The 22,071-nt window shown below is 39.8% G+C and overlaps 1 protein-coding gene across 1 annotated transcript; it reads right to left on the bottom strand.

The window, feature by feature from the left end:
- Positions 1-16,976: 16,976 nt before the first annotated feature.
- adra2c (adrenoceptor alpha 2C) lies at positions 16,977-20,993 on the bottom strand. Its single transcript, XM_085460275.1, has one exon. The coding sequence runs from the start codon at positions 20,617-20,619 to the stop codon at positions 19,270-19,272; it is 1,350 nt and encodes a 449-aa protein (XP_085316401.1). The 5' UTR covers positions 20,620-20,993; the 3' UTR covers positions 16,977-19,269.
- Between the last annotated feature and the right edge of the window lie 1,078 nt (positions 20,994-22,071).

Here is a 22,071-nt window from a genome sequence, read left to right as displayed (position 1 = left end):
TTCACTCTTGGCATACAGCTTGATGTCATCCATGTACAGGAGGTGGCTGACAACTGCTCCGTTCTGTAGTCGGTATCCGTAGCCAGTCTTGTTAATGATCTCACTGAGGGGGTTCAGGCCTATGCAGAACAGCAGTGGGGACAGAGCATCTCCTTGGTAGATCCCGCACTTGATGGTGACTTGTGCTATGGGCTTGGAGTTGGCCTCTAGTGTTGTACGCCACATCCCCATTGAGTTCCTGATGAAGGCTCTTAGGGTCCCATTGATCTTGTACAATTCTAGGCATTCCAGTATCCAGCTGTGGGGCATTGAGTCATAGGCCTTCTTGTAATCAATCCAGGCAGTGCACAGGTTGGTCAGTCTGGTCTTGCAGTCTCGGCTGATTGTTCTGTCTACCACTAGCTGGTGTTTTGCGCCTCTGGTATTCTTGCCAATTCCTTTCTGTGTTCCGCTCATGTATTGACCCATGTGCCTGTTCATCTTAGCCGATATGATGCCTGACAGGAGCTTCCATGTAGTACTGAGGCAGGTTATTGGTCGGTAGTTGGAGGGGACCGGTCCCTTCTTGGGGTCCTTGGGGATCAGGACCGTCCGGCCTTCAGTTAGCCATTCCGGGTGTCTCTCGTTAACTAGCAGCTGGTTCATTTGTGCTGCCAGACGCTCGTGGAGTGCAGTCAGCTTCTTCAGCCAGTAGGCGTGAACCATGTCGGGCCCTGGTGCTGTCCAACTCTTCATACTGGAGACCCTTTCTTGGATATCTGCCACTGTGATGGTTACTGGACCCTGTTCAGGGAGGTCGCTGTGGTCAGCCCTCAGATCCTCTAGCCACTGAGCATTGCCGTTATATATATATATATATATATATATATATATATCTCGATCGATAGATATATATAGATATATATATAGATATATAGTGAAACTCAATTTCCTCTCCAGGTTACGAGTTATCAACTTTAAGGTGCGCGTTTCAGAGTTATGCCCGAGAGTCAAGTGTTGATTGACCAGTAATTGGGCTTAACTCTCCTTTTATTACCTCACCAAAGCCATAGCAACAATACACTGCCAGTCTCAGACTTCATTTTTTCACTGCTAGTGAAGCCCCCTGAGTATTTGAAAACGCCACTTAAAGTAGTAACTCAGTTCTAAGCCCAACTGGGCGACTTACCTTCTTCTGTCTGACAACTATGGCTTCAGTTTGGAGGTTATATTGTTCATTCTATCTGCTCAATTAGGCTTCAGACCACCACAGTGCGAGCTGGAGACCACCACTCAATGAAGCTAGTCTGCCAACTCGGAGACCCTGGTGTGAGTTTCATGCAGTGTTGCACAAGAATGTCATCACAGAGAGCTGAACAACATCAGCTTAACAGGTTAACAAAAGGCAGACTATATGTAGAAGGAGGGATGGAGATATGAGATCTTGGGATCTACCATCTTGGTTAACACAGCTGTTTATTTCAGATGGGATTTAGGGACCAATTACTAGACAAGCGTGATACCAACACTAGTAGAAACTATGGTAGCCTACAGTAATTATTTATCAAACCTAAATTGGGCATTCTGTCATAATAAAGAGTTTTAGAATATGCACCTAATATCTGAAGAATGTTCTGTGACATTCAGTTTCCCTGTTAATAATAATTTTTTACTTTTGTGGTGAGAAAAAATAGTCCTTGCCTCTCTCTGAAGGACTGCTCTGTAGCTGGAGCAGCAAAAGTACAAACAACACAATGAATCAGTTTTCAGTTTTCAGTTTTATTTGTCATATGCAAGTTAGCACAGGGTCAACATTGCAATGAAATGTGTTTGACGAGCAGCAGTCACTCAGCAGCATGATACAGTAGGAGAAAATATAATAAAATAAAATAATAAAGAAAATAGAAAAATAGTAAGGAGCAAAATATTAGAGAGACATGGTAAAAGAGAAAAGATGACTAAATATATATGTATCTATAAATATAAATATATGTACACTAGTGATTAAATAAGAAAATCTTGAAAAGAAATATGACGGGAGGGCAGATGGGATATTGCACAGGAATGAGCAGCAGAAAATTACAGTATTGCACTTTTAAATATAAATATCAATGACATTAAAGTGGAGTGACCAGTGCAGATTAAACAGAGTACTTGTGAAGCTGCAGGTAGCTTCTGAGTGCTGTGTTGTGTGTGTTTAAGTGTTGTGGTTGAGGTGTCGTATGGCTTGGTGGTAAAAACTGTTTTTAAGTTTTGTAGTCCGAGCAGACAGGCTCCTGTAACGTCTGCCAGATGGTAACAAGGAGAACCGCTGATGTGCTGGGTGGCTGTGGTCCTTGATGATGCTGTGTGCTTTACGGAGGCATCGCTGGAGATAAATGTCCTGAATGGCAGGAAGCCTCGTGCCAGTGATGTGCTCTGCTGCCTTCACCACCCTCTGTAGTGATTTACGGCTGCTGGCAGAGCAGCGTCCGTACCAAACTGTGATGCAGCTCGTCAGCAAGCTCTCAATTGCACACCTGTAAAAATTTGAGGTGATGTTGGCATTCATGCTGAACTTCCTCAGCCTCCTCAGGAAGTAAAGCCGCTGGCGAGCTTTCCTGATAGCAGTGTCTGTGTGAAGGGTCCAGGAGAAGTCCTCAGTGATGTTGACTCCAAGGAACTTGAAGCTGCTGACCCTTTCGACCTTGACACCGTTGATGTAGATGGGCTGGTGTTCTCTGACTGGTCGTTTCCGGTAGTCCACTATCATCTCTCTAGTTTTGCTGATGTTGAGAGTCAGGTTATTTTCCAGGCACCACTCGTACAGCGCCATCACCTCCTCTCTATAGGCCGTCTCATCGTTGTCTGTGATGAGGCCTATGATGGTTGTGTCATCCGCAAACTTGATGATGATGTTGGACTCTTGTTTAGCAACACAGTCGTGTGTGAACAGGGAATATAGGAGGGGGCTAAGCACACAACCCTGTGGCGTACCTGTGTTTAGGATGAGTGATGAGGAGGTGTGCTTACCAACTCTCACCACCTGGGGCCTGTTTGTGAGGAAGTTTAGAATCCATCTGCAGATCGGTGTTCCCAGCCCAAGGTCGACGAGCTTCGTGGCAAGTTTTGAGGGGATGATGGTGTTAAATGCCGAGCTGTAGTCGATGAAGAGCATCCTTGCAAATGTATTCCCTTTCTCCAGGTGAGTGAGGGTGGTGTGCGTTGCCAGGGCGATGGAATCCTCTGTGGCTCTGCTTGTCCGATAGGCAAACTGAAGAGGGTCCAGTGTGTCAGGGAGGGAGGAGCAGATATGACCTTTGACCAGCCGCTCCAGGCACTTCATGATGACGGATGTCAGTGCAACAGGACGGTAGTCATTCAGACAGGAAACCACTGATTTTTTGGGAACGGGAATGATGGTGGATGCTTTGAGGGACGTGGGGACCACTGACTGCCTCAGGGAGAGGTTGAAGATGTTGGTGAACACCTCTGCCAGCTCGTCTGCACACACTCTGAGTAGCCGGCCTGGGATGCCGTCTGGTCCTAGAGCTTTGTGAGGATTTACCTTTTTAAAGGTCCATCTCACAGCTTCTGTTTTCAGAGTTAGAGTTAGAGTTGCAGCCTCACTGTCATTTTATTTTACAATATATATTATTTCTGTTGACAATTCTAGCCTGTTAACTGAAAGTGATCCCCTAGGAGGAGCTGAAAAAATATTCAAGGGACAGGGGATGTCTAAACAACCTTTCTTAGCCTTCTAGTGTGTGAATGTGTGTGTGAATGGGTGGATGACAGGTTGTGTAAAGCGCTTTGGGGTCCTTAGGGACTAGAAAAGCGCTATACAAATACAGGCCATTTACCATTTTTATTTTTCTACCAATGCAACTTGACATAAGCATCAGAAAATCAATGAATGGGTGGATGGATGGTTCCATAACACCTTGGGCACGCTGTCTCGTCAGGTCAGCTGGCCAGTCAATAAACAGTTTCTAGAAGTGGGATCACCATTCGGTAAAAATATCAACACAGGATACACTTACAGACCCTCTCTTTGACCTTGTGTAAAAAGATTGTTGTCACTGCTCTTATCTGAGGCAACTTAAAGAGATATTCTTGATGATAACACACCACAGGGTAGTTCCCATTTCAAGGGCTGTAGAATGGATATGTAACAATGCCTTTGCTAAACATTTGAAAATCAACATTGTCATTGTGAGCAGGTTAGCATGCTTATTAGCATACTGAGATGCCAGCTACAACACTTTTTTCATAACAAATACATTTACAAACGAGAATGGATCTGCAAATAAAGATGACTGCTCCCCTCCATCAGCTTTTCTCCTAACTGCATTGTCAGAGATCCATACTCTTTTCTAATCTACCACTGTTTGGATTAGAGTACTCACTTTGTACTTGAACCACAACTTGGTTTTTAGTGCTGTTCAGTTCACAAAATAATTCTGGACAAATATTTATGGGCATTTTGACACGTTTTGACAGATGTCTCCACTTAAATGACACTATTTTATTGAGTGGAAAAATATCCATTATATACTGTATGGATTAATAAATGAAGGTTGGAAGTTTGGTTTCAGGAAGGGAAGCAGCTGCTAAATGCTAAAACAACGAGAGTAAAACAATCAGACCTCTAGAGAATAGAAGCAGAAGAAGTAGAAGGTGAAAAATCAGCAGCTCCGCTATTAAAATGCACCCTAGAGAAACGACTTGCCCTTTTCCTTAATTTAAAGCATCTTATTGAACCGACCAGTGGAGGTGTATTTACTCCAAGCTGTGAGAGTGTGAGTTTCTCTGCATGTGCGTCGCTCCTTCTCTGTAATGCAAGTGGAGCAGAAGCTGCTTCACAGGATGGATGGCTGCTGTCAGATGGAGTAGAAGAGCTAGATTGATAGTGGTGGAGAGAGAAAGAGAGTGAAAGACACGGGTTGAGACAGTGTGAGAGGTGTGAGACTGATAACAGATGGTTTGCAAGAGGTGGAGTCCTCTGCTCCTCTTTCCACTCTCGTAGGGGGAGTAGAAGTGGAATGAAGATGAACTCTGAAGAAATAATAATAATGCCATTGTTATTATTATTATTATTAATTCTTCTGTATTTCTACTGCATTTTGACCGAGTCTATCATTTCTGAAATATAACCTTTTCAGAAAAAAAATATCCTATTAATCAAATTTGTTATATTAATACCTATCTTTGCATTGTAATTACCTACCAGCCACTACAACACGAATCTTATAGCATATCAGATACACCACTGGAAACCTTGTCAAATAGCAGAGTGCAACACAGTTTGCTTAAAGAGCATTGACATGATGGTAAGTGAAATCCATAACCTTTTATCCTTCCTTTACAAGATGGGCTGTTGCCTGCATTTAAATTCATGCTGATAGCCTTAGGTGATTTTAACTGTGTGACTGCAGGTCTTCGTATGGTTCTTAGGATTTATCTAAAGGAAAGAGCATTAGCTGTTGGCAGGATGAGCTGTCCTTAATTTTTAATTTTTTTTAAAGTATTAGTTTTATATTGTGATAGATTGTTGACGTGTCCAGGGTGTGTACTGCCACTTGCCCAAGGCAGCTTGGATAGGCTGGGAGAGGATGGATGTAAGGTTTTATATTTTTAGACATTTGTTGTTTTGTTACTTAATACAAATCCTAAATTTCGAGTAACATATTGGTACGGTCAAAATGAATGCTTTGCCTAGGATGCTTTATTTGTTCCAAACACTGCCAGTTGAAATAACTGATAAACAATTTCAGGAGTGGGACAAATTCATTTCCAGGTTTATATAGCAGGGGAAAAGACCACCAATTAAGTACCAAACTATGCAGCTGGCTAAGGATAAAGGGGGGTTAGCGTTGCCATGAATGAAAGATTATTATGTTTCAGCTCAACTAAGGACCCTAGTGTGTTGGTGTAATGTAGATTACCAAGCGAGATGGAAAGAAAGAAAAATTTTCCAATTCAGGCAAGCTTAGGGGACACTTATTAAAAAACTAATCAATCAAGGAAACCAATGCAATAACTTGGCTTTAAAACTCTGGTTACAATTTCTTAACAAGAATGATTGGAATGAAGAGGCTAGGATCTTATAATGGTGCACTTATGATCTTGATTTTTTTACCCAGTAAATTAGATGCGAGATATAAAAAGTGGGCAGGACAAGGCTTAACGGTATACCGTACGTTTTATGATAAGGAAACTCTTAGGAACTTCCAGTCAATAAAAGATCAATACCAGTTAACAATGCGGGGTTTTTTTCAGGTTTCTCCAAATCCGGCACCATCTACATAACTTTATACCCAAGAGAACAGATCTTTTCTCTCTTCCTGTTCTGAATATATTTGTTAAGGCATACCATGTGGATCCAAGTGATTTCTAGACTGTACAAGGGTTTACAGGAGGTTAAGAATTTGAATCCAATTTACATCAAACAAAAATGGGAAAGGGAAACAAATATATGGTAATTTCAAATGACACTTGGTATCAGCAATGTGCTTTTCAGTGGAGAATCTCTAGCTCTAATATATGCAGGTGTTTTGCTTGGAAGAGTGTTTGTAGATTTTTTTTATTACACCTGCACAAAGTAAACATTATTCCAACTCCTCCAGCTGCTGGAGAAGCTGTGAGGCCCAAGGAGTAAAGCACCTCCACTTGTTTTGGTCCTCTCCATTGATAAACACTTTTTGGGTTTTGATTCACTCTGAGTTACAGATGATTTTCAGTATGCAACTTCTTTTTCATTCGGATGAACTGTTGTTTGGATGTTTTCGCTCAGTAAACGTGGATAAAGTGACCAAGCTGTTATATGGCATTTTGAGTCTGGCTGCCTGAAAGACTGTCAATAAGAAATGGCTAAGTGTAAAAATTCCATCACTAAATGACTGGCATGAGGTTGTCTATGGGTTGTTTAAAATGGTGAAAAATTACATTCCCTAACAGATTCCAATATGACACATTTGTTGAGATTTGGGACAAATGGAAACATTACATTTTGTCAAGGCATCCCGAATTTGTATGAACCGTAATCCAGCATCTTATATTTTTGAATTGTTATATACATATGTTAACTAGTAGGTACACCGCTTGTTTTTTTTTTTTATTCTTGTTTATACAAGTTGTGGTTTATTTATGTTCATTTTTTTTATTATATTGTTTATTTTCGTTTTTGGCTAATTCTAAATAAAAAAAAGACATTTGTTGTTGAGGGTTAAACCATTTTTCTTTTTCAGCTGGAATTAGACTCAAATATTTGTTTGCATAAGTTTAAAAAAAGTGTTATTAACACAGGGGATATTCCCTGCAACTGAGAACAATAGTTGAGTGGGTACATAGAGGCTAGCTTAGGTTGTAATGAAATCTGACAGCAAGAAAAACAGAATTGTGACTTGTTCCAAAGTTTAAACATACAGACACTAGCATTTCTAATGCTTAGATTTGTCCTTTTTTTAATTCACAAAAAAATGATAATTTAGTTTTATTATAGGGTTACATGGTGGTGTTATTTGTGGACATTCACTGGCAGTTACTGCCTGTTAAAACTCACAATGACAATGTTTAATATAATGAGAATTATTCCACCCACTCAGTTTTAATGTGAGCCCCTGTATTGTCTCCTTATAAAGATACAGGAATGTCAACATTACTCTAATGGAATGCAGTGCATGCCTGTTGCTCACCAGTTTCAAGCTCATGTTAGTTTGTGAATATTCAAGGAGGTCATGATCAATGTTCCCTCTAATTTTTCATGTGTCTGAGCGAACACACAAACTCCCTGAGCGATCCTGTTTGGACCACTGTGAGCAACAGCAGACGTGTGCACTGTGGTCACGCCAGCATCGAATCCATCCAAGTTACATGGTTTATTAAAATAATCAAATCACAGCATTTACATTTATGTTAGACTACTTTTAATTAACTGCTTTAGCCCACTTACAATGAAAATTAAAAAAAAACTTGTTCATGACCTGTGTAGTATGTTAACACTATTGGAAGTAAAAATAACTTGGACTTTTTTGAATTTTGAAAACACAACTTTCTTTTTTTTTTTATAAAGCCCTGACTTGTATTATGAGTCTGTGGTCTGGGAGAGAGTCCTGTAACTCTCTGTCTGCAATATACAGTATATAATGACCAATGTTGGGCAATTAATTATATAGTTACTTCTTCAAAATAGTTACTGAGTTATGCAAACAAAGTTTTTTGCAGCTGTTTACCTAAAAATGCAGCCAAGGCGTTTTTTAAATAAACATTTCAAACTATTTACAGAACAATCAGCTGTTCTGCATCAAATCTAATGCCACACAAATTATTTGTGCCACTCCAAAAATAATTTCTGTCCACTATGAGATAAAGGAGAACAACAGCCTGATACCTGCAGTTGTGACAACAGGAGATGTATCACTCCTGTAACAGCTGTAACATTCAGCAGTCGCCTCTTTGTTCTGACACACACAACAAAACTATTGACTACACTACACACTAACTACACAAGATGTGTGCTAAACGTCGAAAATCTCTCACATCTCAAAACACCGCCGTCACTCCTAAAACTTCCCCCTTCCTAAACCACTAAATGCCATGTTGCCATATTATTTTTTGATTGGTCGACATGCTACATTTTTCAACCAATAGGAAAGGGTGGATGTTTTTTGGTTTGGTTTTTGCTCACAGGTGGAGAGAGCTTTTGAACGTTTTCCTTATAAAATGCCGTTTTTACCGTTTCTTCCTGCAGTAAATATAAACAACGATAGTATTCAGGAAGAAAACCAAACATTGCAGATATTTTTATCATAACTCTGGTTTTATGTGGCCTATCAACACAATTTAAAAACTGGTATAAAGTCCACACTTTTTCCGTCAATTGTTCCATCTGTCCTGCTCACATCTCCAGTGGTTGTCCACGTTGTCATTAACGTGGCATCACTCCACATCAGCCACGCCGCTTTGCTAGCTAAAACACCGGTGTTGGCACATAAGGACGCTGTCATAGCCTGTCAACGACGTTGATTAGCTGCGTATATACGAATGTGAATCGCGTGATTGGCTGGACTATGGGATAAGGTGGCATCGTTCTAATCCTAGCAGCTGAAACAGCCAGGCACTTACTGACTAACACTGCAAAGCAGAATTGTTAAAGTATTAATTTTAATTTCAATTCATGTTAGATTTTTTTGTGCGCAACGCAGATTTTTTGTGCACAACGCAGATTTTCTGTGCGCAGAGACCGTGCCAGCAGTGCGCAATTGCGCGCGGGCAGCTTAGAGGGAACATTGGTCATGATGTCAGATTTTCAGTTCACATTGTAATAGTCAAAATATTAATTAAAAAAATATTTAATAGGTAAAAAGAAAACAATCACAAAAGTGGCATTGTTACATCGTTAAATCCAGGTTGAAGAATCACCTATTCTCAGCTGCATTTGAATAAAGCATCAAATCTGCACTGTTTTACTTTGAAGCTTACATTTCAAAACTTACGTTTTGACTACCGATTCTATCTACTGTTCCTTTTTTTATTTTTCATTTTAAATCATGCTTTTTAATTGTTTTTTTTTTAATGTCTATGTAAAGCACTTTGAATCACCTTGCTGTTGAATTGTGCTATATAAATAAACTTGCCTTGCCTTGCCTTACATATATCTACAGAAAACGTGGGGGAAAACAGGCATAATGTTATTGTCATTTTTATCTGTGTCTTTGTTTACTGTATTTAACCTCAAAATAATAAAGAAATGTACTAAAGAGTACTCAAAGACCTGTGAGCTAATTATTTATATCTTATATGACTTGTATGTGAATTGCTGACTCAACATTTCAGTTTTAAATAGTCAAGATCTGAGCCATTGATTCTTTTTAGGAAGTGGTGGATTTTTTCCCTCATGGTTGGAGAGGGTTTTTACCCCAAGTCAGCAAGTTAAAGTATAGCAGAATCTTTTCTATCTTCACAGGTAACTGAAAGGTGAACCATGAGACAGACTGGCAGATTGGTGCAACATCTGCTGGAATACATTAGTTTCAGTGAATAGTTTGATAATTTGGAGCTCAGATTGTATTTACTGCTCCTTTGTGTCCTCCTTTATAATGTGGAGTAAACTAGTCTCTCCTAGGAGCACCTCAGGTGCCCCCTATGAAAAACTGGAAAACTTTTCTTATGAAAATAACTTATGGACTACCGGCAGGCGAATTTGTGGTGCAGTCTCACAGCAAGAAGGTTCAGATCCATTTTGGGGCCTGTCTGTGTGGAGTTTGCATCTTCTCCCTCTGCCTGTCTGTGTGGATTGTGTTAATGCACTCTGGATTCCAAATTGATTGTAAGTGTAAACATGAGCATGAACAGTTGTCGATCTAAATGTGTCAGCCCTGCGGCAGATTGACAGTCTGTCCAGGATGTAGTCCACGTCCTGCTCTATCACAGCTGGGATAGGCTCTAGCCCCTGTAACCCTGGAGTGGAAGAAGATGGATGAATGGACGGATGGATGGATGGATGGATGGAATACTTGGCTTAGTATCATGAGTATTGCCAGTATATGATCTTATAGCATCCCCTTTTCTGTATTTGCAGTCTTTCTTTTCACTAGATTTAAGATTCTAGACAATTTTTGTCACTTTATTATCCAAATGCTATTGAGTGAAATACTTACGGGTCCCATGTAGCATTATCAGATAAAAAATAAGCTTTAAAGTAAGGAAAAATACTATAGTACATAGTATAAAAACAACATAAAAGGCAACAATGCAATAGGTTCTGGTACTGTACACTGTTGAGACCTGACATACACTTTTGCAGTACGGTATGTATTGCTCATGTGTTATATTCAGTAATGTATAGCTTGTGGGAGAAATTTGTTCTTTAGTCTGCTGGTGTGGGATTTGTGGCTCCTTTACCCTGATACCCTCTGTTACCCCCTGATACTATCATGGAGAACAGGCTGTTGTGTGGATGTGTTGTGTCCTTTAAAATTTAAGGGCCTTCCTAGCTGTGTGTATAGTTCTTTCTGGTAGATTGGGCAGCTTAGACCCAATAATGTGCTCAGCAATGCACACCAGTCTCTTAAGGACTTTCAGATCTTTACTGGTGTAGTCAGAAGTCTCTCTACATCTTTTTCTGGTCAAAAAGCAGTAAGGATTTGAGTTCTTAGGCAAAAGATTTTTAAACATCTGAGACCACAGAGGCTTTTTTAAAAACAACAGTTGAAAGGCGTAGCTCATGTCGAGTCTTTGTGTAAGGTATTTAAAGGTGTCCACTTTTTCCACCACTGCATTATTTATGATCACTGAGAGATGAGTGACTCCCTTTTTCTGCAATTTCTTCACAATGACCTCCTTTGTCTCAATGACATTCAGGGATAAATGCCTGTTTTCACTTTTCACTTTTCCAGGGCTTGCAAAATCATTCAACTTCACAGTGCTGTTAGTAACCGTCTGTGCCATGCAGTCATAGCAGAGTTAGATTGAACTTTCATGCTTACCACCTGGAGATTATCAAAAAATCACCCAGGGCTGTTTTTAAGCCAGATCCCTATCTCACTGACAAATGTGGACGGCAGTCTGGTATTGATTGCTACACTGTAATGCTGTGTGTATTACAGCTCCAGCATAGCATAAGGGGAAAAGACTATGCAGTATGCACAAAAATGAAAAAGGGGAATGGCTGGTAGAGCCTGCCACTAGAAATGGGCAGAGAAGCAGGCGGCATTATCAGTTTTTTCATGAACTCATAAGACTTATTGACTTTATATTTTAAAGTTGTCCCTTACACACAAAAAACCTTTAGCATTTTATGTTAGATTATTTAGCTTTCAATTTGCAGCACACTGTATAAACATTTAATACTTCTCAATCCTTGACTTCCTATCCACTGAGACTTCGTGCAAATCAGCTGAAATCAGTTTTGAAATGAGTGAGAGGGAAGCAGAGACAATTGGGATTTAGAAGCTTAGGGTGAACTGAAGACATGATTGTCGCCCACCAGAGGAAGGCTACATAAAGATTTTAAATATTTATGGATTGATACTGTTGATGCTCAGCTATTGCATATGTGTTCTTTTATTATTAGGACATGTCCTGCCTGATCTGAGCAGCACAAGCTTTAAAATCAAGCATCACTGGACAAAGGAAAGGATGTCTTTTTCCTAGGTAATACAATTCTCCTATAGTAACTAGATTGTGAACATGATCAAATATAGCAACGCACATGTCTAGACAAGCGTTAGTATCTCTATACTGTATGTACGTGATTATGGATCTTTTGAGTTCTGCTTCAGGTCTGCTGGCAGGAGCAAGCCACCAACAGTGTGACGATGTGCCCTGCTGATACAGCAATTCATAAACACTACGAGGCAGGCGCAGCGATGACAGAATCTATTCTACTTGGTCGTTTAGGCTATGCTAGCCAGCTTTCAGGAGATGAATAAATAAATAAACATGAGGTAGGCTTAAAGGGCCAGCAGAAATGATACCAGCTTCATGGCAAACTCTGACCCAAATTTGATGTCTGGTTAGATTACAGGGTCTCTGGTGAGTACTGTTTAGCTGCAGGCACAAAGTGCATAATTGCACATACACATTCTAGTAAAAGCTGACCTCTACTGATGGCTCAAGCAGAGGTTTTGCTCATACCTGGCAATGTAACCACCTGGCCCCTGGAGAGAGAAAACATCTTCATTTTACATAGTGTTTGATTTAATTTGATATAATTCTTCTTTTGACGAAGTTGTACTTTTGTATTTTCTTACTCAGTTGTATATAGCATTTGTATTTCTATTTTATTCTATTGTATATAGTATTTTATTTTATTTTATTACATTCCAGTGTTTTCTAATTTCTGCTACATAACTTTGCACTTTTGCTGTAACAAAACAAATTTCCCACCTGTGGGACTAATAAAGGTCATCTTATCTTATACAATGATAAATAATGTAACCACCCGCAAGGATTTGTTGAAGCAGTCGTTGGCCCTTCACAGTGTAGAAATCTTTACACAGTACACAAAAGCACCGCATGTCTGGAAGATGTGCTAAATGTTGTACTAAGAAACAGAAGAGATATTGTTTTGTTACGTGGTCTCAGACAGCTGGAGAGTTACAGCGGCCTTCAAAAAAGGGGGAATTTTGTTCTGCAGTTTCTTTCAAACAGAACACATCTTTGGAAAATCAAAGTCTCTTCAAACAATACAACATTTGTGATATCTTTTCTGAACCATGAGGGATGCAGTGAAACAAACATGTATAGAAAAATCAAACCTACAGATACTGCAAAAGTATTTGTTTTGATTAAGATTAATGGAGACAACGTGAAGCTTTGTCTGTTCAATCTGTTACTGAAGCAGCCAGCCTTATTAATTCTATTAAATCTAATGTGTAAGTAATGTTATCATTAAAGTTTCATTAAAAAAAAGTTGCAATAATGAATAAACAAGGCTACTGTTGCAAATACTTTATGTTTTAAAACATCCAGTTAATTCTACAAGTCTGTTGTACCTTTAGATATTTAATTGAGATAATTTCATGATCAAGGTTTTCAACAATTACACTATAAGTTGTAATCTTTCAGTTTCAGTGTTATTTATATAGCATCAGCTCACAAGAACAGTTGTCTCGAGTTGCTTTTGATTGTAAGTTAAACGCTTCACAGTATCAGAGTGTAAAACCCAGCAAGCACTACACACTTGGTGACAGCACTGCTGCAACTGGTTGTAATTTGAAAATTCAGCCAGAACCTGATGTAAGTGCTGCCAAAACAAAACTTGTGATCTTCTCATCAAAGCCTCTGAATCTTTCATCTGTGACTACTTATCAGGACTCTGTGATCCAGTCTGCAATTTCAAATAAAGTCTTGCTTATCTTTGAAGGCCAAAACGCGACTGCTGCCACTTTTGTGTCTGTGACATTATGTACATGTACATGCATGCATCCTTGCAATGCTTTAATGCATCAGGTGCAGTATACCATGGGGCATGGAATTAATTAAAAACTAAACCTCTGACTTAGGTTTCACTATTGCCTGCCTCATCAGTCATTAACGTGTTTGTGTTTATAAGACATGGCTCTAGCATATTTACAACTATATGGCCTTCAGAAATTTATGGTAGTGATTTTTTTTTTCTTACAGTACTCTTACCCACAATCTGTTTCCAGAGCTCCTGCATAGTATGCTGCTTCTTTTCTCTGAAATCAGTCTGGGTCTGACTAAACTGAGTAAAGAAATTCAATATGCAATCAGTAGATACATATATGTATATATACAGTGGATTTATGAAATTAATTTGTTCCAGAGGGTCTTTCGTAAGTCAAAATTTTCGTAAGTCGAAGCACCTTTTTCCATCGCCTTTTGAGTGAGGAGATGCTGGCTGAAGACGAAGTTCTTGGTGGAGGCTGAAGGAAGCATATCTATGCATACATACGTACGTGTACATGTACATAACATTATGGAATTTAATTCTAAAACTAAAACTTACATTTACGTTAATTAATGTACGTACGTACACTGTGCAATGATATTTTTTTAACATTTTTTTAAACTCGCTCATATTTATGCCTTATGCCGGCCCCATTATGAATGAACGATAGGCTAATTGCAAACGAAAAGCACGCGGAATAGCGCACTGCAACAACAATACGTCTTTCACGTGGAACAGAGAAACGCATTTCGCAAACGGATTTTGTTACATGGGCATTTTGTCGTACCACGGGCAAAAATATTGTCGTTAAGTGCCTTCGTAAATTGAATTTTTCGTTAAATGGGGTCTTCGTAAGCCGGACCCCATAAAACAGTAAAGTACTATAAAGGAAAGCGCTGTTTTTGAAACTTTCAAATAGTGGAGATGATTATAAAGACATCCAGACAAACACAAGTCCATTTTTGTGCCTTCTGTGATCAAAAATGTTTACATTGGTGAGATATTTTTTACTGATTTTGATATTAAGTATATGAACTATAATATGAGGTCCACACCCCTTTATTAGCCAGAACGTTGACTTCTCTGGGCATCTTATTGATAAAAATGAACATCTACAAAGCAAATTTGTGTGCTTTACATATAAACTAGTACCTTTTAGTACCTGGATTCACAATTTAACCCCTTGTTTTGTCCTGAATCTGAATAAAGTAGTTCTGGTTTCAATTTATGTGACTAGAGATTTTATTTTGTTTTAGCAAGTCAAATATTGGTGAAGCAGTAATGTCGACATTTCATCACAGGCAGAGCAGATGGTAAAACTGAGCCAGACAGTCGGCTGCTACACAACATGAGCCACAGACCGAACAACAACCCACACTGGCTTTCTTGTTGAAGTATCTAGCTTATCTAACTTTGAATATGAACATGCATCTTCTGCACCTTGCCTTGATTGAGCCAGAGAGCAAACATTCAGGAGAAACAGCTCTTGCTGTTTGTTTGTTAATTAGTTAGTTAGTTTATTTGCTTGTTTTAATCAATTTTAAATCATGCTTTTTATTTGTTCTTGTTTCTAATGTCTCTGTAAAGCACTTTGAATCACCTTGTTGTTGAATTGTGCTATACAAATAAACTTGCCTTGCCTTGCCTTGCCTTGCCTCCCCAAATAAAATGCAAACAGCATCTAAATAAACCTGAAAATGTTAGTTCAGCATGGTTAGATATTGCTGTCCTCAATCTTCAGTTCCACTAAAGGCACACTGTCTGCTTTGCTTAGCTAAAGTACACACTTATTTGTTGTGTATCTTATTCATTAAATTTGCAAGAATAACAGCAGTAGTATGATTCTTCAGCATCTGCTGTGATTCAGGCATTGACAAGAACAGATTTGTCCAGTAATCTACAGTCATTTAGAACAGGCACTTTTCATATTTGTCTCATTTCTTGCAGCAGGACTAACAGCCACAAACAGTGCTTCTTGCTGTGAGCACTGTAACCCCCCAGTAAGAAGGTTCTGATTCATAGTTCCAGGTTCGCTGGAGCCTTTCTCTGTGGAGTATGCATGATATGATCTGCCTGCACTGGTTTCTTCCAGGTACTCCATCTTCATTCCACAATTCATGTGTAACCTGACATGTTAGGTTAGGCCCAATGAATCTAAATTGGATAAGTGGTTAAAAATAAAACAACATCATCTCGGCATTATTTTTGCCCGCTGGAATGTCCATACTAGTTGCCGAATAATTTGATTTTCTAAAAAGTGATTTTAAAAAGTGCTCAAAAATACACAATAACAGCACAAGAAAACAGTTAAGAGGTCCAGGTCAGTGACTTGAATGGGTAGAGATGAGGCCTAGCAGACTGTGACAGTTGGTTGTGTCTGCACTGCTGTAAATCAGGGCAACTTTAAGCCTTTATAAAAAAATCTAAGAGGATTAATCATAAAAAGGCTGTAAAAACCAGGATGTAAATTTGTCAATTTCTTCTCTGAGGTTGGGTTTTAATTGTAATCTATGGGGCCTCTCGTGGCTTTTCGTGGAAGTTTTTTTTTTTTGCACTTTTGCGAAGGCTTTGTTTTTCAGCACTACATTTTGAGTTCTCATTAGTAACTATTTCTGAATTGTTTGACCTGAATGTATTTTACCTAAAACAATTTTTGACAATTTAAATGGGGATTTGGGAGAAACAGGACAGTCAAAGAGAAAAACAAAGGAACCCAGCACACTGTTGCTAAAGGAAAAGGAAAATCATTTCAGATGTATTCAATCCTCCACATCTGTATACTTCACATGTGGAAGACTGCACTTATAACAAGCAGTCACAGCCAGATGTGTCTGATTGAAACAACTGCTGGTGCTCCTATGGACAAAGCAGCAAAGGTAGCTGCCACACTGTCACCACGACTGGATGCACAAACAGAATGATCTTAAATGATCTGTTCAATCCTGTGTGTCTCTTGTTCAGGTGTCTTATGCTGTCATCCTTTCCATCAGTCACTCTGACCCTTCTCCTGTAGTCTGGCCCTGCTGAATAGTTGAAAAATACAAGATATTTCCACATTTCATTTCTGAGATTCAGTGTAGTTTTTTATTTTTTTTAATCAGTGCATTTATCCACATACTGTGTCAGATCTTTAGCCTGGCTGATACTGATTTTTTGGGGCCATTAACAAAAACAGGGAGACATGGCAATAACATAATGTCCAAGATTATTTATTGATACATATTCATAAATAAGTTTTAAGATGCAACATGTTCGACTCAAAAGGTAAAACAATGAGATCATTTTTTATTAACTTACCAGCAGTGCACTCCACTATGTCGCGTACCATGAAGACTCTGCTTGACTGCACCACAATCTGCTTGGCCTTGACACGTACTCTGTTACATGTGTTGACAGTATTGTAAATAATGGAGTCAGAGCTGCTGCACTGGACAAATTATGTGATAACATCAGTTCTAAATTACACTGGCCCTTATTTTCTGCACAAATTTGTTAAAAAGAAAAAAAGAAAAAAAAGCAATTCGTTTCCTATTGGGTAACACATATATTGTATATATCTGTCATATCTGCCAATATTGACTAAATTATATATCGGTTAAAATCGAGTGAAATCAGAATCAAGTATTTAAGCATGTAGCATGACATTACCAGTATCCCGGGGATTTGCTAGATAGCTGCCTGCTGGTTTTGACCTATTCACCATTTCACTTAGTCAGCCTGGCTGTTAGTGAAGGAGGGGAGTGTATGTGATGGCAAGTCTTCCCTCTTTGTACAAAGCAAAATCAAGACTGGTAACAAACTGGCTTAGCATGTAGCTGCAGTGAGAAGTCAAGGTGCAATCAGAAATTTGAGGAAGTAAATCAATGGATCACTCAGATGGTGTGCATTTTATACCAACAGTGGCAGAGCGGCAAAAAATCCCATACAGTAACAACAAATGCACTAATGCACTCTTGTAGTCTTCAGAAGATAGCTTAAGAGATTTCTTTATTTGATCTTTTCAGATGTGTTCAAAGCAGAGAAGTGAACACTTGTTCTTTTAGAAAAGGACAGAGGTTGGTGTAACATAGAAATCTCGCAGAGTGTTGTTCATTTTACAAACAAAATATTGTTATCCTTTACACGTGTGATTATGAGGCACCACACAATAATACTGTATCATCTTAATTATTTACACTTGAACAAAGCATCTGCCCTTCTGGCTACAAATGCTTGAGTGTTCTTACTAAATATGGGTGTGAGCAGCATACACTGAAACAGCAATAAGGTGTTTGGTTTTAACTGTGGCTATAAGGGAGAGAAGTTGAATGACAAAAATAAGAAGCAGAAGAATAGATACACATTTGACCAGAAAGAATCAGGCCATTTGGAAAAGTAGGCTTACACGCAAACATTCAGACATGCACACACATTCACTAACAGGCAGGTGGGATAAGATGCGGTAAACCCCCCAGACTGCACACACAGACACACACACGCACACACACATACACACACACAAATATGCACAAACAGTGAATGCCTCAGTAGATGCCCATCTGCTTCAGTACTACCTCAGTATTCCATCAGCTTTCCTCGGCAGTGTGAGGAAGGTGAACATGTCTGTCTGTGATACCACTGTACTGCACGTGTCGTCCAATCAAAGTCCACCATAACATGACAAAAGCTTCCACTGCAGCACACAGTTTAGGCATTTTTAAGTTCACACAAAACACTGAGGCAGAAATATGAATTTGTTGTTTTTCAAGATGTCTTTTTTTTTTTGTTTGTTTTCTTTTGTTAGTTTTTTGTGTGAAACACTTTTGCTACTTTAACAGTAAGCAAAGAGCCCCTTCGTCCCATTGGTCCTCCTGTCGAGAGTGTGACATAGGAAGTTAAAGAAAAACAGATTTATAGATAGAGAGAAAAGATACATACTATTATCTAAAGTCACAAACAACAGTTGTGAGGAGATTGTCATGGCTTTCGCATTATATTCAGTGAATGAGGTCACATTGTAAATTGGCTCTGTCTCTGTAAACCCTTTGCCTCCTGGGAAGTTCATGAAGTGCAGCCACTGTGGCAGGCATGCATCAGTACCTGTTAGGAAACCATTTATGTTATTTAGGTGAAGAGAAAAGCAGTATAGGGTGAACCAAAGCCCACATCAGGGAAACACAGCCTAAAAGCCATCAAATAAGCCTCCTATGTGAATATTATCAGAGAACCTGTAGTTTAAGCCCCTTCTTTGTGCATTTTGTTAGGTCTTTTAATCACGCCTTCATTTCTAATGCAGTCCCTGAAAGTACAGATGTGAAAACACCCGAGGCCAGCACATTATCAAACGGTTCAGAACAGCATAGCTTATTGTCTGCAAAGTAAAAGGTCTTACACACCCAGCCGTGCTGTATCCTTCAAAAAGAGCGTTTCCATGACTTACAAAGGATTTTCTGGAAGGCTCTGCGGAAGTCCTGGTTGAAGATAGTGTAGATTACTGGGTTTAGTGAGCTGTTGCAGTAGCCGATCCAAAAAAAGAACTTGAAAAGTGTTAGAGGGATCTGGCATGGTTCACGGCAGATTCCATACAGACTGTAGGAGAAGAAGAATGGGAACCAGCAGACAACAAATACGCCCATGACCACAGCAAGGACGAAGGTGAAGCGTTTCTCCCGAGCAGCTGAGACTTTCTTCCGATTGACAGTGCTCCGACGTTTGCGACGAGATGAAAATAAGTCTATGGATTTGGAACTGGCACGCGACTTCCTGCTGGAGTATTTAGAGGCGGAGCTGCTCTTTCGGCTAGCCTTCCTGTCTTTTCTGTCTTCATGATGATGTTTTGAGGAGCAAGAACTTTTTTTAAGTTTCTCGTCTGACGAGCTACTATCTTCAAAGTCGTCATCGTTGTCTGTTGGATGTTTTGGCTCGTTTGGTAGGGGTGTTCGAACCGCTTGCTCATGGCAATGCCCATTCTGGCGTTCCTGATTTTTCATGCTCCCGCCCCTGTTGGACTTTAAAGACCCACCTATGCCCGGTTCAGCTTGGTCCATCCCATTCTCCAGCGGTGAATCCACATCCCTTTTCTTCTCTGACAATGTTCTGGTCCTGGTTTTTGCCACTTGGTAGATCCGAATATAGACCAGGATCATAATAACACAGGGAGCAAAGAATGATCCTATGCTGGAGTAGAGGATGTACCAGGTCTCATCATTCAGCATACACTGGGGACTGGCCTCGCTGCTGCTTCTGTCCATTGATATCAGTGGAGGGAAGGATATTATGGCTGAGATCAACCAGACCACAACAATCATGCCTTTAACTCGTTTAGGTGTTCTCTTTAAGTTGTACTCTACAGCCTGTGTCACAGACCAGTACCTGTCCAAACTAATAGCGCACAGGTGAACAATAGAAGAGGTGCAGAACAAAACATCCAGAGCTAGATAGATGTCACACCAAATTTTGCCAAAAAACCAGAAACCCATAAGTTCATTTGCCAGTGAAAAGGGCATGACCAGAGTGGCTACCAGTATGTCCGCACTGGCCAAGGAGACGAGAAAGAGGTTCTGGGGTGGTTTTAGAGCTCTGCTCGTTAAAACGGCGATAACAACCAAAACGTTCCCGACTATTGTAAACAAAATCAGGAAGCTGACAAGTCCAGCAAGACACCAGATAGCGAGCAGGGTATACTGGCTCTCAGAGGTTGAATTAGAGGAGATATTTTCTGCCTCTACCCTGTCGTCCAGGCTGGAGATATTAAAGAAATCCATTTTTAAGTCCAGTTTTGATTTTTACAAAAAAATTAATGTGCGGAAATAATCCGAAAAAAGAAATATCCAATTAAGACTTGAGCGCACTTTTCACAATAAAAAATATACATGAAATTGCATTTTTCTTCTCTCCGCAATGTTCCACATCCTCCATATAAGTCTCTCTTATGCATATGAAAACAGAGAGAGAAGGGGAGGAGGAGAAAGAGCATGAGATATACAAGTCTTTTAAGTCCTTATTCCAAGAGCGCACGCTGCTCAGCAGCAAAATTTCCATGGTTAGAAAGCGGACTCCTTCCTCACCGTGTCCTCTCCCACCCCGACTGCGCCCGCATCTCTCCACCTCCGCCTCCCCGCTGTGTCCTGAGAGAGGTTTGTAAGAACCACGTGTCTTTTTTTTTCTTTTTTCTTTTTTTCAGAAAGAACTAGCAGGGACGTGCTCCGCCCCGGAGAAGAGATGGGAGCGATTATTGGAGGAGAGGAAGCAAATAAGCAAGCAAACATTTTTTTAATTTTTTTTTTTTACAAGTTATACGGGAATAGTCGGTAAGATCAGTGTTGGCTACTGCTGGGGGAGCTCTTGCTTAATGTGAGTCCAGTTTCGCTGCATTGTCGGTGTAAAGTGGCTGACAGTAACAAATTGGACAGTCGATCAGACAATCTCTTTTCTTATTTGACTCTTGAAGATCTATTTTAGAGTGCGCTCACGCCGAGCGCCTGTGTGCAGGAGCTGCTCGTTGGAGGTCACATTGCTGTCAAACTGACAGCGGCGAAGTCCCGCACCAAGCAAGGCACGCTCTGCTTTGTCCTTCTGTGCACACACTGGAGGTCAGTATTGTAACAGTCAGCTCCGGAGGGACAAATTGGCCAACACATACGATTCATACAAACATTAGCGATAGTTTTCTTAAACAAACTGAATATAAATGTTGTTGTTGTTATTATTATTATTATTATTATTATTATTATTATTATTATTATTATTATTAAGCTATGTGGCCCATCATTTAACTTTCGCCCTGGTTTATGAATATAAGAAGAACACGTGTAAACACATAATGGAAATAATGTCCCCTCTTTTTTGCACTCTACTGCCGTTATATTTCATGTGTTTGCATGGTGGTAATCAAAAGGATTACAGGATTACATGACGCAGTTGTGTGTTCTGATGGAAAGTGAGACGCACGCGCCTTTAGGGGATTCCAAAGGCGCAAAATCTTCGGCGTAGAAAGCCCTGTAAATACATAAGCTAGAGAACAAAATAGGGCGTGCATGAAATATGATTAATGAGGAGACATCTTAGTCACGAGTTCATCCCCTTACCTTGGATGCATTAGCCTAATGGGCGGAATATGTCTCTAGCATGACATCCAGGTTATCCTGGCTTTATGTTTTTTTATCCATTCTCTCCTTGGGACACGTGCATGCAAACTTTAGCCACAAGGGACACTT

Source organism: Copadichromis virginalis, linkage group LG6 (assembly GCF_057382275.1).
Source record: "Copadichromis virginalis isolate Kocher_CV1m ecotype Utaka linkage group LG6, C_Virginalis_male_GT1.1, whole genome shotgun sequence".
In the NCBI taxonomy this organism is placed as follows: Eukaryota; Metazoa; Chordata; class Actinopteri; order Cichliformes; family Cichlidae; genus Copadichromis; species Copadichromis virginalis.
The sequence above is the reverse complement of the archived record's forward strand: the minus strand, read 5'-3'. Positions and strand labels throughout refer to the sequence as shown.